This window comes from Anoplophora glabripennis, unplaced genomic scaffold, assembly GCF_000390285.2.
Source record: "Anoplophora glabripennis isolate ALB-LARVAE unplaced genomic scaffold, Agla_2.0 scaffold58, whole genome shotgun sequence".
NCBI classification, from domain to species: Eukaryota; Metazoa; Arthropoda; class Insecta; order Coleoptera; family Cerambycidae; genus Anoplophora; species Anoplophora glabripennis.
This window is the reverse complement of record NW_019416277.1, coordinates 1,675,014-1,692,277: the sequence shown is the minus strand read 5'-3', so window position 1 is coordinate 1,692,277 and position 17,264 is coordinate 1,675,014. Positions and strand designations below refer to the sequence as shown.

Here is a 17,264-nt window from a genome sequence, read left to right as displayed (position 1 = left end):
CAACTTGTTTATAAAAGTCCCATAAATACTCGCAACCAACTTTGGGAAGAAATAAATGCAACTGCAGTTTCTTTTGGACCAATCATGTTATTTAATATGAGGCCATCTTTTATGGAACGTATGGATAAATGCATCGAAGAGAATGGTGGACATATCGAACACTTACTTTGACATAATTAAACTTGTAATGTTAGTTAGCTTAGTTTTTTCTTTTCTTAATATGTGTAAAATTCATTTCTAATTATGATTATTAAACTTGTAATTTAACTGCTTTTATTTAATTTTAAAAATTTTTTTAAATTTTAAAATTTTTGATGTCAACTCCTACGTTACGTTAATAGGTATTCATCCTGTTGATAAGCGTATACGACTTCTACGTTAATATTTCTCGTAATGAATTAAAGAATTATACAACCGATTTTTAAAATTCGATTATCTCAAAAATTGTTAAGTTTAGAGGTTGTTAACAAGTATATATTTTTGTTCTTACAATGCCGTGCCTTTAATATTTTTTTCCCAAAAGAGCGCTACCTTGATGGGCAAAAAAGTTTAGCGTACATTTATGCCACACATGTGGCTTAAGNAAATGTATGGTGTGGGATCATTGGTGACCATTTTTTTGGGCCATACGATTTCCCACATACTTTGAATGGTGAGAACTACTTACATTTTTTACAAAATGACTTCATTGGCCTTTTGGAAGAATTGCCACTAAATTTCAGGCAAAATATATAGATTATACAAGATGGTGCACCTCCTCATTATATGAGAGAAGTCAGAACATATTTAAATACCAACTTTCCTGAACGCTGAATTGATCGTGGTAGTCATTTTCCTTGGCCAGCACCTAGCCCAGACTTTAACCCTCTCGATTTTGGCGTATGGGGCGCAATGAAACAACTTGTTTATAAATGTCCCATAAATACTCGCAACCAACTTTGGGAAGAAACAAATGCAACTGCAGTTTCTTTTGGACCAATCATGTTATTTAATATGAGGCCATCTTTTATGGAATGTATGGATAAATGCATCGAAGAGAATGGTGGACATATCGAACACTTACTTTGACATAATTAAACTTGTAATGTTAGTTAGCTTAGTTTTTTCTTTTCTTAATATGTGTAAAATTCATTTCTAATTATGATTATTAAACTTATAATTTAACTGCTTTTATTTAATTTTAAAAATTTTTTTAAATTTTAAAATTTTTGATGTCAACTCCTACGTTACGTTAATAGGTATTCATCCTGTTGATAAGCGTATACGACTTCTACGTTAATATTTCTCGTAATGAATTAAAGAAGAATTATACAACCGATTTTTAAAATTCGATTATCTCAAAAATTGTTAAGTTTAGAGGTTGTTAACAAGTATATATTTTTGTTCTTACAATGCCGTGCCTTTAATATTTTTTTCCCAAAAGAGCGCTAGCTTGATGGGCAAAAAAGTTTAGCGTACATTTATGCCACACATGTGGCTTAAGTGGCGCCCTCTAAAAGATACATTAAATTAGATACCAAATTATGATTTCTCATACCAAAAAACTCCCAGTTAAAATTTTTTTTGTATAAATGTCCAAAAACGTTCAAGTTATTGCCAAAAATAAATTTTCAAATTTCACTTTTAACACCCTGTATCTTTCTTATTATCAATATTTTATTAAGGCAAGTTGGCTCAAATCATAATATTTTAAAGTCACAAATCTACCATACTTCTATGTACAATTACTTAAGGACCACCCTATAGAATACAAAATTTATTAATGTTTTTGACTTGCCCCTGAACAAAAGTTTAAAGGTAGAAGTAGCTTGTCACTAGCTCATTAGAAAACATTATTAATTCAGTTCCAATATTTTAAAGAATATGTTCCAAAATAAAGCTGGTATTGGACTTTTGCAGGATACATATTTTTAATTTAGGAGATAAAACATTGGAGGATAACGTTTTTGAGACAATTGAAATAAATACAATGAGCGAATTTCCAAAATTTTTTGATTTCGAAATTTTGATTGAAAAGGTCGGCCCATTTATACCCACTAAAAATACAAAACTGAAATAGAATACAATATTTCAAAATGTGTGTTTATGAAAAACAGGTCGACTGTAATTTGCGGGCAAATGATCATGTTTGTAACTTTTGTTTTCCCATCATTGACAAACACAAAAAACAGTTGGATTTGAAATTTTTAAACGTTATTTATAAATGTTTTTGCATGATGGCAAACAAAAGTATGTAAATTTGGATTAGGTTTAACGTAGAATGATGAAAAAAGCGATCTGATAGGCTTTTAAAATGTACGTATCTTCTTTAGAAAACGGCTGAAATATTATTTTTTTTTATTCAAGTAAACCTAAAAGTTAAACTTATAATAGAATTGTACTTGTTTTCCTTATTTTTGGATTTAAAATGTGAAAATTTCCATATAAACCGTAATTTTCAATAATATTCCTTAGCTTAAAATCGCAATATTTTGGCAATCTTAACAACATGTAAGTTGAATATTTTGTTTTCCAATAAATGTGTATTATTTTAACGGAATATAAAATTTCTGTGACGTAAAGTCCATAGTCGAATTTAACGCCACTTCATTATACATATTTTGTACAATTTAGTTTGTCACTGTATATGCAAATTGCATCAGTATATTTAAAAAAAAAATTAAAATGTGTGCGCGTTATTAAGATTGCGCGTGGTATTTTGTCACGAATTTATTTCAGACACGTTTTTTTTTTCGCTCACGAATTTACATTTAATCTCTACAGAACCAGCTACAACACGAATATGTCACTTTTGCTTAGGGAAATAAAATTAATGCACATACGCACCTCTGATCTCTTAAAAATAATACATGTAAAAAAAACATAATATATAATTTTCTTAGTAGTTTTCCAGTCCCGATTGATTTAGATGTAGTGTTTGATTGGTTTAAAATTTGTCTCGATTCAATTCAATCTTTTGAATAGCTCTAAAATTATCAATAAGCAAATTCAATGTTAAATAACACAGCACCACCTAAAAAAATTCTGTACTAGAGACTTCAGATTCGTAATCAGCGACCCCAAAAACCCGCGGTAACAAAATTTAGGCAAAACTATTGAATAGAGAAATGTGCGAATTAACACCGTCGTAAGAGTGGGTGTGGATTTAATTTACATATACTAAAAATATTATTTTAAAATAAAATATTATTTAAATATTCAAATATTAAAAATATAGAAAGTATATTAAAATATTGTTTAAAATGTTTTCTCAAAGTATTTGCAAATTGTTGCTTTTAATTATAAAGCTCTACCTTATCCTCTCTACTGCATCATATTTTAAGGGATATTTTAGCGTTTTACTAAAAAATGCCCTGTTAGAGCGGTTTTTTGGGCTGCGGATTCGAATTCAGCGTCAAATAAGTTGTAACGGTTAATTTAGTAGAACACGCGGTATTCCAGAGAGACAGCAAAACTAAAAGTTACATTTAGTAGGCAACCAACCATGTATTTATTAAAGATTTGTGTTATAATTATACATTTTTAGTATTTAGAATTACTTCAATCATACGAATTGGACAATCTATACAATAATATAAGTCAGCGGTAGATTAGTTTAATTTTTAGAGGTAAACACCGTTAATATTTGTTTAAAGACTTGAAAATTGTTTCATGAAAGTGCTACACTCTGCTTATAAGTTAAAATGTATCAACAAAATATTTACAATATTATGCAGTGATATGATTAGTGGTGATATGATGTTCCAATAATAAATAGATTTCATTAAATGTTTAATAACAATTCGAATTTCAATTTTCATTTGCACCGGCCAGAGAGTCGTTTTTTTTATAGACAAGAAATGTAGGTTCTTTTTGTCGACCGCTAGAAATGAGGAAGCGAACGTGAGAGTCGAGGAACTTGCCTGTTAAAATCACGCTCTGTGCGAAATATAGTGGCCTTATAATATTCTGAGGTAAATATTAATGTTTAAATGATTTTTGTTTTGTTAAATAATGTTAAATGTGTAAATACTTAGACGTAATCATATTTTAGGCTTTTTACTCTACGTTAAAGTTTACTGCTACGCTAAGGTATGCTGCTTTATGTAATCCTGTTTTATTGAATGCCACGTATCACGTACTACCCAGGCCGAAGTACTTCCTAAAGTTGGTTGATAATCATTGGTAACATCATTGAATCACTCATATACTGCTGACGTTTTGAAGTATATCCATTACAAGTCTGTGATTACGACAAAGTTTGTTGGCGAGTCCAGGAGGCTAACATAACCATCTATCTTTGGAGGAGCCCCAGAGACTGATGTAATCACTTTCTCTAAATCTAATGCTGCATTATGACCAGAACCATTTACGAGCAGATTGTACCAACTTTCAATAATATTGTAAGTTCGCTCCAATTTTTTTTTATCACGTATGCAAGTGTCACCGAGTCTTAAGTACTGCAGAGAAAAGTCAGTTTATCCAACGACAACAACTAAATCCTTTATTTGTTATATACTCCTTTTTATGCTTATGCCTTATAAGATTACATACTTATTTAATATAAAACTGTGAACTCCATAACAGCTGTTTGCGGAAGGGATAATTGTTTATATAATTTTGAAAGATTCAGTGCCGAATATACTAATGCTCTGTGTTTTCAATACATCCTATATGATCGTTTTATTAACTTTAATACTCGTATTAACCAGCAACATAATATTATAGTCAATTTAATTTAATACGTGAGGTATATTTAATACAATTTGTTGTATGGAATTTTTCTATATTATTATTTAGAGAACAACAAACATACCCTAGCACTTTTACATTTTATGTTATCTATTGTTTCATGTGAATTTAAGACACATTAACTAGTAAAATTAAATATTTTAAAACAATTTTCATTATTTTGGTTTATTGTGTATTTTGTCCACTTTTTGTCGTTTCCTTCGGAACGGCTGGCGCCCAAGGTTGTCTACTCACAAAGTATTATTTGTTGGAGTTTATTGCAACAAAGTATTTGTTTTTCTCAAATCAACGATCGAACTCACGCCGCTCTCGGCTGTATTGAGCTGTCGTGCATTGTCGAACCCTCTATAAACAGTTATGATTATCTTAAACTTAAATAAGGTTACAAAGTTCATTTATAAATAAAATAAAAACAAACTTTTAGTGACGTCATTTTATTCTTCTCAGCAAACCCTTTCATTTGATACTCATATCATGGGGTGCATAAAAAATAATTGGTCCGCCATCTTTGGGAGTCCGCCATATTGCACTTAGAATGACGTCACTTAGCTAACCATACATTGTCATCCAAACTAAAAGTGTATGCAAAATTTCAGCTCATTCGGTTGGGGATACCTGTTAAAATTCAGTTACAAGGTTTTGACCCATACTAACAAGGCAAGTTACAGAACAACTGATAATAATGATATTCTATATAAACCATCAATTTAACAGATCTATAATATTCGTAAAAAGAAATTTATTTAATTTAATTTATTAAATACTTAATCATTAGGTATATAAGTTTTTTAATTTTTCTAAAGAATATATTTTTTATAACAAAACAGTAGTTTGCAATAAATAAATTTATGATAATTCCGAAATACCGTTTGATACCTTTCTCGTGTCTTAGTCCCAATAAACATAAAACTTTAGAAGTGCAAAGAAACATGAAGACAACAGGCTTTACCGACGGCGCCCGGCGCCGGCGCCACTATAATAAAAAAGCAAAAAAATAATATCTAAATTATTTTATATCAAATTGAACCGGACACTGTAGCAGTTTAATTTTTTACTAAATTGTGTTTTTAGTATGACAAAAAACTTTTAAAACAGGAACTACTATTAATAAATAAAGAATACCAACCAACTAGCTACCTACAAATAGTATTTCCAAAAATTACCTGTTTATTTTTAATACGTAGAAAAACATCCGAAATTAAAATTGTTCAAAAATGATTTATGACAGATAATTTTGGTTCGTTTACATACTAAAATATTTAGTGGCTTCAAGCGAAGTTAATAAATTCACTGCTTACTTACTTTTATCTGGGCTTTAAACTACTATGAAGTCAAATTTGCATTTGCACTTTATCCTCGCGTATGAGAGAAACTCTACTGTGAGAAATATTTTAGTAGTTTTCACAATGCAACTGGATGCATTTCAAATAACATATATTTGAATTCTAAGAATTCTTTATTCACCTCTAGAGCTTCACTTGAGAAATGAAGTGAATAATAGAAAGCATCCATATAATAATCTCCTGAATCCTTACAATGTTCATCAATTACTTCTTTGAAATTCTCTTAATAGTTAAAATTAACGCAAGTGTTTCATAACCTAAAAACCAATTAAAAAGAGGTAGTGATAGTCTCAAAAGTTTTAGTACCTATGTGTTCACTGTAAGCAAATTTGGAATAACATCAAGAGTGGAAAAGATACATAGGATGTTTTAAAACTATAAGTAGCTAATTGTCACACTATGTAAATTCTAGGATATAATTACTGTCCTGGAATGTTCCTTGAGAAAAGTCCATTACAACTAATGTTCCAAAATAATCACATCAAAATGTGAAGTTCCTTCACTTTTGTAACATCATACTGCTATATTTTTTCCAAATTACCTTTATAACGTTAAATATAAGCCAAAGCGCTTTAATTAGCGCCTAATATTCACAGCGGCTTTGAATTCATTTTAATTATACTTCAATGAAAAACCAAGTGCTACACAGCTTGCAGATATAGCTACTTGTACTTGTTTGGATTAATAGTTAAAGTTGGTATTTGCTGGAAAGATAAGGAAATTATCTTTAGAAATAAATTGTATCTAAATATTCCTGTTAGGACTAACACAAACATGAAAGTAACTTGAACAATTTCTAACGTAGTAACAGTTCGCATTAATGAGTTCTATCGCGACAAAAGCTGCGGGAAGTATAAGTACTTACTACACTCGATTAAGGGATATATATTTTTTACATAAGCAATTTTTACATCAACCTCAATCACAAAGAATATTTCATAGAGAAAAGTAACAATTTTTGCTGTGGAGCAAATTTACAGTTTAGACCGATAGTTTAGGCAATAATGTACAGCAAAAAATATATAAATTTTAAATTGTTAATTTATGAAGAATGCATGTAGTTGTATATGATATAGAAAATGTATATACCTATTAAATTTTATATCGGAAAATATTTTTCTTTTATGTCAGTTATACAGGTTATACAGGCGATAAAGTAAGGCATAGAAATCCGTGCGATAGACAAGGATGGTTACATTGAAGACGTTTCATAATCTGAATAGTCACTCCCACTTTGTCGCTCTCATGTAAAGGCAGATGTGCCATGTGGATTTTCCCGCCCTGTATATTGCCGTATTGAATAAACTTGTATCGTTGTATTGCAACTTATATATAGGGTGTAACTTTGAATTGGAGTCATATTTATACGGGGGCTACCTTTGACCTTGTGACACGTATCAATAGTTTATTTTTCCAATTCCATAGATTAGTAATTTTCGTACTCCACCCCTGGACAATCTAGTGTGAAATAACCGCGCGCGTTAGTCTCAACGCATGCACAATTGAGAACTGGTCATTGTTGTCAAATCTAATAATTTATAGGAAAGATTATTAAAAAGCAGATTTTCACATCACCCGCCGCCGTGAGGTACTACTCTTTGTCGCGTTATTTTTGTAAAGTAGATGTTCGCCAGGAGCCCTATCATCCCGCATAAGCGAAAATTTAATTAGTTGATCAAGAAAAACTATGAAACAGTACTTAACAAATAATCTAAAAACTCACATTTTCTTATTCGATAATTGATTGTCGGAGAAACAATCCGATATCGTCTTCTTGTAGTGGAATCGTTTTCTTCGGATAAAAAGTAGTATCTAATCATATAGTCTTTTTCTTGATTCGTATGCATGGTTTTTCATATCACACAAAACCTTGAAAATTAAAACGCAAAAATATACTGGCCCGTCACTAAACACCGAAATAAATAATTTTTGATAAAGTTATACTTACACTACGCAGATACTTTACAAACCTCTCGTAAACCGATAAAATCGAAAACTGAAATAAAAATGTAACAGAACGAAATAGTGACGATGACTACTGCCATTTCGCCGAATTAATATGGCAGTTTGTTTTTAACGCATTCACCATACCGTCATATCATACCAGGTGTTTAGTAAATTGGCGGTCGCAGATTTTTAAAGCAGAAATATTGTAGATCAACAGAACAACGGAGGCTAACCTTCGTTGCCCTCCTTCTTAAGCGTTCCGAACAGAGTCAAACTTTGCTCAAATTCAAACTGTTTGCGGTTATATGCGCCCTTAGCTAAGGTAGCTACAAACTAGGTCAGTGTCAGAGATCATTGACACTGAGATTCATAAATTAAATACATAGTAACAAGTAATGATTAGTATTTTTATTTATGTTTTAATGTTAGTTTTTTAAAATATTAAAAATTATTATTTTAATACATTAATTAGTTTCAGTTACAATTAGTCACGCATCTACAACTTTTTTATGTTCGGCCCTTCATAAAAATTGACAAAAAAATATGGTGACTTTAAAATAACACGTCCTTGTCATAGAAAAGCAAACTGTTTTCACTGAATTATTTTTCATTAGTTTCGCTATCTAACAGTTGATTAAAAATTATTTACAATTAGTAACGTATCTACGTACCAATATTAGTTCATATTTAATAAATCATATAAAGATTTTCTTTTTTTTTCAGAAACAATAAAATGGTTTTTTAATGTTCGGCACTTCGACCACAGTGACTAAAATAATACGTCGCAAAGGTATACCAAAACAGTTTCAGTTCAGAAACATGTACTATTACCCCTTAAAACACTGACTCCCACTTAAAGTTACACCCTGTATATTTAAACTTCATAACATACGTAGGCACCTTCAAAATTTTTGTTTACAAAAAGGCAATAAATATTTCAGGGAATCCCAATATAAAAAAAGTATTTTGCTTCCGATATATGTACTAGGCATTTTCCAATTTCATATCAAGCGGTTTTTCCATAGACCATTCAAGACCAAAGAGCCTTAATGAAACAAGGGTTGAACACCTACAGATTTTTCGACAGACATGGTGTTGAAAATCACATTTATTCAAATATGTCTAAAGATGTCTGAATTAGACTAATTAAACTAGTGTCAATACTTTACCTAATTAAAGACAAAGATTGACTGATACAAATCTGTCAGCAATCGATGGAGATACTAGGAAGTACCTTTCATAAGAAACCTAGAGTTTCTGCTCCATTGAAAATTAGATGAAGACATTTAACTGTTTTTTTTTTTATTTTTAACACTTTGTCTTGTTATTTCAGTATATATTTATTTTTTAGGAGTCCAAACGAAGGATTAGATGATTCCTCCCATGGAGGTCGCCAAGAAAGAAGCAGGTTCAAAAATGTTGAATGGACAGCGTATGAGGGTGTGCATAAGAAATACTTAAATTTGGGTACGTATAATTACAGGAAATATTTAATAACAGGTAAAACTGCAAATGTCAAAAAAATTGAAGATCAGAAAATGGGCTTGGTTTTAATACTAACAGATTTTCTTACTTTGTGATCTTTCATAACCTTTGATACTCGTAAAAATGGCAGTCAAAAATTTTTTAATACATGGGAATTAAGTTTAAATCCAGTACCTAATACATGACACAATATAATAGAATGACATAAATACTAAAACGAAATTTTTAGAAATGGCTAGAAGATTTATGCTCATCATCAGAAGCTATATTTAGTAGTTGGCAAAACAAAAAGAAGCAACAAAAACAAATAACCTTAAACTCAACAAGTCACACGACAACAACGTTCAAATCTAAAATTTGACATCAGAAAAATTCATCTTAAATGTCCAGAAAATCGGGTGTTAACTGCGCTGTATTTAAAACAGTAAAGTACTATTTCGTACCAGATAACTATTTATATGAATGTAACAACTTTATCAAGATACAAGTATACAAACTTGCTTTATTTCATCTTAAAAAAAATTGAGGAAAGCCATATAAAAAATATTTCGTTGATAGATAACGTGAATACTTCAATAATTTTTATTTCAAAACTTTAACACTCTATCATAATAGTAAATCAGCTTTGAAATAGTTTTAAAAAATTTGCGAAAATAATTACCTAGTTTTTCTTTGTATTTGCTCAAACTTCTTTTATTGATATCCGCTATTAAAGTCCGGCTATATTTTATGTTACGTTCTATAGACTGTAGACGAGTCAAGTCTATGTAAAACAAACAGAAAAGAAAATTGTGTAATACGTAAACATTGTACATGTAGGTAACGGATTTTGGTTTAGGCATCAGCTAATAATAATAATGCTAGTGGAAATTTTCTGTTAGTTCCAGTTTATTAAGAAGCATTCAATATAAAGAGAACTTTGATTTAACTAACGTTAACTTGCGCTTGTGAGATGAGGCCGGTCGCAAAAGGAAAAATAATAGTTCATAGATTCGTTTTGACATTTTTTAATTACATATTTGCAATTTATATTTGGAAAACAGTATCACGAACAGATTCAACTTAGCGAATTGGATAATTGGAACTGATTGTGAGTAACTCCGTTGAGGATCATAAAATGATATATTCAAAGAGTTTCATTTGGAATAAACTATTAAACCTGATAGTTTTAATTATACTTTGGTGCATTTAGATTCACATAGATATTGTAAATTAAAGCAAAGTTACCTATTTATCAATAATTGTACCTTCCGTGGTTAGATGCCAAGAAGCTTGGTATTAATAATAACATAGCCGCACAAAAAAAAGTCCAAACCCAAGAGAGCCACATATCATTTCCGAAGGAATTCGATGTGCTGGAACACGATCCTGTAGTCAAAATTCATGACTTGATGATTAATTTCGGAGAAAAGTGAAATTTTTGGGTGAAAACGCCCAAATATGGGTCAAAACTAATGTTTTCCTAAATTTTGCCCAAATATATCATTATCGTAGTATTTTGAGGCGCTGAACACGATGCCATTAGTAAAATTTGCCTATGAAAATTAAATTAAAAAGTAGTTACTACTAATTTATTAATATCGTCTTTAATGTGTTCAACAAAGAAATGACATCTTAAAGAATCAGTATCGCTGTACAATAATTTTGCTTTATCGTTGTTAAATGTAATTGTAACAAAAATCATGCACAATTATTTTCGAAATATCGAATACACTAAATCCTACATATATAGGTTTATTAAATGTAATTTTTAATCGTTTCGTTTAATTAAAACTATATCTTTATCAAAAATTGTACAACTGTTAAAATTTAGCTTTAAAAAATAATGGTTTGCATCTACCTGACCATTTAGTGACTAACGTTACGTCTTTCTTTATATTTTCCATGGTTTCTCCATAAACAGCATTGTTCATCAATTCATAAAAATGTTTGCGTAATTTTCTTCATTCTGTATTTGTCAGTATTTATTTTCATCTAACTTTGCCCAAATTTTAAAATTCTATGAATTTTTTAATCCTAAAGCTATAGCTTGTTTTAAATTGAGGTATTGAATAATATATCTTTCTTCAGAGTGGACAATAATTTTGAAATTTTTTATGATTTGATTTTTTTATGTTGGAGGTAAAAGTGGTGAGTCATTATGTTTCTTATGTAGTTCTTAGTAATAATTTTTTTTTAATTTTCTGTTATGTATAAAAGCACTAATTTTGGATTTTGCGAAATATCACAGGTAAATTTTACCAATGGTATCATATTCAGCTCCTCAAAATAGTGGATTTTCTGAGAAGTATCGAGGTCATGGGTAAAATTTACTAATGACATCACGTTCAGTGCCTCAAAATACTACGAAAATGATGTATTTGGACAAAATTTAGGAAAAAATCAGTTTTGGCCCATATTAGGGCCAGTTTTCACCCAAACAGTGGATTTTTTGAGAAACATCGAGGTCATGAGTAAATTTTACCAGTGGCAGCATGTTCAGCGCCTCAAAATAGTGGATCTTTTGAAAAATATCAAGGTCATGGGCAACTTTTAGTAATGATACCGTGTTTAGCGCCTCAAAATGCTACGAAAATTGTATATTTGGACAAAATTTAGGAAAAAATCAGTTGGGTGCTTTCACCGAAAAATTTCACTTTTCTCCGAAAATTCATGAAGTCATGAATTTTTACTACATGATCGTGTACAGCGCATCAAGTTCTTTTGGAAATAGTATGCGACTCTCTTGGGTTTGGATTTTCTTTTTGTGTGGCTGTGTATTTGATATTGATGATCGCAGTGCATTACACTAAAACATTTTTTATCTACATTAAAAATATTTCTTTTATTAACCAATTTATTTGACAGATTTAAATTTCAGTCATTAGTTTTATAACTTCTCAATGCCTGATGGACTTCTGACCTTTTGCGATTTTAAATTTATTATGATATTCTGGCAGACATAGGACTTCTATCATCGTCCCTCTTACAAAAGAATGATGTCTGGAATATAAAAGTTTATTCAGCTGATTCATCGCATCTTTAACGTTAGTAATTCAGAAGGCTAATTTCCAATTTCCTTCGCAACCACAAAAGTTGTTCCTCTTGGCTACCAGTACGCATATAAATCAGACCCAATCTGCCGTGTTTTGTTTAATCTCAGCCCCAAGTCGGCGTGTTCGTCTACTAAATAACCTTTAGACCAATATAACTTGCTTCGCCGTCATTTTCACTTTCACGCCGGCCTGTTTAAACAAAACCTCTTAGGCTAGAATTTATTAGCGTCTGGAATTGTATGCTTTTTTATAATGTTCCCAAGATAATGTATCATAACTGCTTGTAACTTAATCCCTGCAATATGCTACATTTCAACAAAGAAATTATGATTTAAAATTAATTTTAAGCCTTTTGCGAAAATTTGTGTTTTTGCAGTTCCACGCCCTAAATAAGATGTTCCTCGTTTATAGTCTGCAATATGGTGTTTACAATTATTCCAAATTTTTCGCTTAGGTAAAAGTAAATATATTGCTCACAAAAAATAATCAAAATTGGATATTAAATATTCTTGCTATAAAAGTTTCAAATAGCTGCATAAGCTTGAAAAAGCAATATGAGAGTAGACAGAAGTCCATTTGCAGGACTTCGATCATTTTACAAACGATATAGTGGGAAACTACTCTACGGGCTACATCCTCCGTCCAGCATTGAATTACACCTGCAATATCTGGTAAACAGCTAGGATCATTCGTCAACAGAATCACTAGATATATTTTGGAACTTTTTAATCTGTCTACGGATATGATTTGAATGTGAATGAGATATAATACGAGGTCTGTTCAGAAAATAACTGAACTTTATTTTTTTTTATTTTATTATTAATTTTATACATTATTGGTCCTTGTCCCCTTCAAAGACTTACCCGCCCCCTTTTCACAGACTTTTCCCAGTGGTGTTTCCATTTCGCGAAGCAATTCTGGATAGCTTCATTTGAAATGTGACGAATTTGCTTTAATGTCACCAATAGTCTGAAAAGTAAGGAGGATGAGGAGGATGAGAATTCAAAGTGCACAGTTTCATTAAAGTCGAAAAAACAGTGTGGATCCAGTCCATTGTGATATTGAATTTTTGTCTCAATGTCGTAGCCATAAACCCAACTTTGGTCTCCCGTTATGATCCTTTAAATGAATGTTTCATCGTCATGAATTGTTCAAGGAGTTGCCGACAAACGACCACACGATTTTCTTTCTGTTGTCATCAATGAAGAAACAAATTTTGCTGCAACTCGATGCATGTTCAATTTTTCTATCAAAATTTCATGGTATCACCCAACTGACTGACCTCTTCTCTAATTTCTCTGACAGTCAATCGATGGTTCGTACGCACCAGATCTTTGACCTTCTGAACATGGGAGTCATCATTTGAAATCGACTACCTTTCTGGTTGAGGATTATCTTCAATTGACTGACGACCACTGTTAAATCGTGAAAACCATTCATAACATTAGTTACGACCCAGAGTATTATCTCCGCGTTTCCGTGAAAGTTTTCCCTAGTTTCAAGAAAATTTTTAAGTGACATCGTTGTTGTTCCAGAAAATTGCTCACTTAAAAAATCATCACCAACACTTAAACACGTTGCACTCAAATAACAATATCACGAAAACTAAATGAGATATCAACAATCCAAGAATATGTGGTTACGCAACCCAATGCTGCCAAATGAATATCAATAAATATAAGCGCGTAATTCAAAAAGTTCAGTTATTTTCTGAACAGACCTCGTCTATAATATGTTAAAGATCGTTGGCACTTGGATCTATATCTGGCGATTCTGCTGAATGACTTAGTTGTTTTTTAGATGTTCGAGGTGTAATTCAATGCTGCACAGACCATGTAGCCCGTAGTAGTTATTTTCCACAATATCATTACATAAAAAGCTTATTTCACCTAGTTTGACACTAGTCATACCACTACAGGTCACTTTGTTCCAGTAGGTAGATAGATTTGAAGTGGCTACATATACTTCTTAAATTATATCTATTACAATATTTTACTTATAGAAATAAAAGTATGAAGTATGAAGTATGAAAACACTGCTGAAACTAACTATAAAGTAAATTTTAAAACAGAAAAATGTTTAAATATTATTTGCCTTTAAATGAATTAACTTTAAAACACAAACTTTCTAAATAATTATATCTTGTGACTACAGCATTGATCTATGCCCGCAATATATAAACAGACATAATCATTCATTTGCAAAATGGTCAGACCGGTTTCGAATTTATTAGTTATCATCAGTATACGACAGATGAGGCGATCAATGAACGGTTTAGCTATTTGGATGGTTGTCTACCGACATTTTTTGATTGTGTGGATAAAGTACGTCATANCGTACGCACCAGATCTTTGACCTTCTGAACATGGGAGTCATCATTTGAAATCGACTACCTTTCTGGTTGAGGATTATCTTCAATTGACTGGCGACCACTGTTAAATCGTGAAAACCATTCATAACATTAGTTACGACCCAGAGTATTATCTCCGCGTTTCCGTGAAAGTTTTCTCTAGTTTCAAGAAAATTTTTAAGTGACGTCGTTGTTGTTCCAGAAAATTGCTCACTTAAAAAATCATCACCAACACTTAAACACGTTGCACTCAAATAACAATATCACGAAAACTAAATGAGATATCAACAATCCAAGAATATGTGGTTACGCAACCCAATGCTGCCAAATGAATATCACTAAATATAAGCGCGTAATTCAAAAAGTTCAGTTATTTTCTGAACAGACCTCGTCTATCATATGTTAAAGATCGTTGGCACTTGGATCTATATCTGGCGATTCTACAGATGTACCCGTAGTAGTTATTTTCCACAATATCATTAAAATAAAATATAATTAAAAAGCTTATTTCACCTAGTTTGACACTAGTCATACCACTACAGGTCACTTTGTTCCAGTAGGTAGATAGATTTGACGTGGCTACATGTACTTCATAGATTATATCTATTACAATATTTTACATATAGAAATAAAAGTATGAAGTATGAAGTATGAAAACACTGCTGAAACTAACTATAAAGTAAATTTTAAAACAGAAAAATGTTTAAATATTATTTGCCTTTAAATGAATTAACTTTAAAACACAAACTTTCTAAATAATTATATCTTGTGACTACAGCATTGATCTATGCCCGCAATATATAAACAGACATAATCATTCATTTGCAAAATGGTCAGACCGGTTTCGAATTTATTAGTTATCATCAGTATACCACAGATGAGGCGATCAATGAACGGTTTAGCTATTTGGATGGTTGTCTACCGACATTTTTTGATTGTGTGGATAAAGTACGTCATATACTATCAATATTGCTAGATTACATTTGAAGTGGAGTTATTACTTGGATTTTAGAATACTTAACTGGAACACAATTTTTTCTAGTTGACCATTTCTACCATTTTTAAATGAAACTGTATATTAAGAACATGTAAGGTCTAAATAATTTGTTAAAACAAAATGCTTTTGCAGGGCTTTAAGATGTGTTATTTTGAAGTTATCATATTTTTTGCATAATTTATTAAATATTAACTAAAAATTTGTTTTTAAAAATTATATTTGCCGTTTCTGTGGTATGTTTTATGTTTTTATGTTTAAAAATGTACGTAATAAAAAATAAATAAAAATACTAATCTGATAGAAAGAAAAATTTCTTCAACTTTTTTTTAATAAAAGTGTTTGTTACTATTTTTAAAGCACTGTGTTTAATCGGTGAAACTCATTGTCGATGACTTCTAATATTAACCTCCATTAAGTGAACTATATAACATCAATCCATCAGGCAATAAAGAATTTTAGAAAGCAGACGAAATATGACCCGTATCCAAATTTGGTATAAGTAATTTTAAGCCCTTTAAAACGATAGCCTTTGTTATTTAAAAATTAAACGTGCAAGTGTCGCGTAGAGAGCTTTGATAATGGGGATAATGCTTTTATATCAAAGCATGCCTTGATCAAATAATAAATAAATATCTGACAGTATTTTTGCTTTTTATACTTATAAAAAAATGAATAAATCCTTGCGTTTTATAATCTCATTTGATATGAACTGAGAAGCATTTTCTAATTTATTTGATTTAGTTTAGTGACAAAGGAGGACACATTTTATTGACCCGTTACTTTTTAGTACTCTGTAGAACAGAAGTTTGCAAAGAGAATTAATATACAGCACCCTGAAATTAAGCGCCTGAAAGCCGACACTAATCTACAACCAAGCTTTTCCTTAAGTAAAACATTGATGGCCTAGGTGAGACGATGTCCCTTGAGAATTTGTACAAGTGATCAAATGGGGACTAAGTGCTGCGGTTCCCTCTAAGAACTATCCTCCCGCTGACCCCACTTGCATAAAACATTTTGTCTATTTAATTTATTAAAAAATCTAGCAATCTGTTAAAACAAACGAACCATACCAAATACACTTTAGGTACTACGGTTAAAAACTTTATGAAAGTAATGAAAGTTGATTCTAATATAATACATGATGTGTTCTGAACAAAGTAATATTGAAAAAAATAATTTTTAGGATAATTCCAAAATGGGAATTATTAATGCATATTGAGTTTTGGGGTGTAAATTTTTTTAAATTTTTTTGGATATAAACGATTTGATTCCTTTGTCTTGGCTTCAGTGGTAGTTACTAATTATTAAACAAATTCTAAGCGTCAGTTTATACAGAGAGATGTACTGAAAGCAGTTCTCCTTGAGCATTGAAGACG

General features: G+C 30.9%; 1 protein-coding gene across 1 annotated transcript in view; it reads left to right on the top strand.

Annotated features, from left to right (window-relative positions):
* LOC108917601 (neuroligin-4, Y-linked-like) overlaps window positions 1-17,264 on the top strand; it is a 54,605-nt gene that overhangs the window by 12,478 nt on the left and 24,863 nt on the right. Inside the window, exon 4 of the mRNA XM_018724290.1 lies at window positions 9,373-9,488. Within this exon, the coding sequence (XP_018579806.1) occupies window positions 9,373-9,488 (116 nt within the window). The remainder of the gene's footprint in view (window positions 1-9,372; window positions 9,489-17,264) is intronic.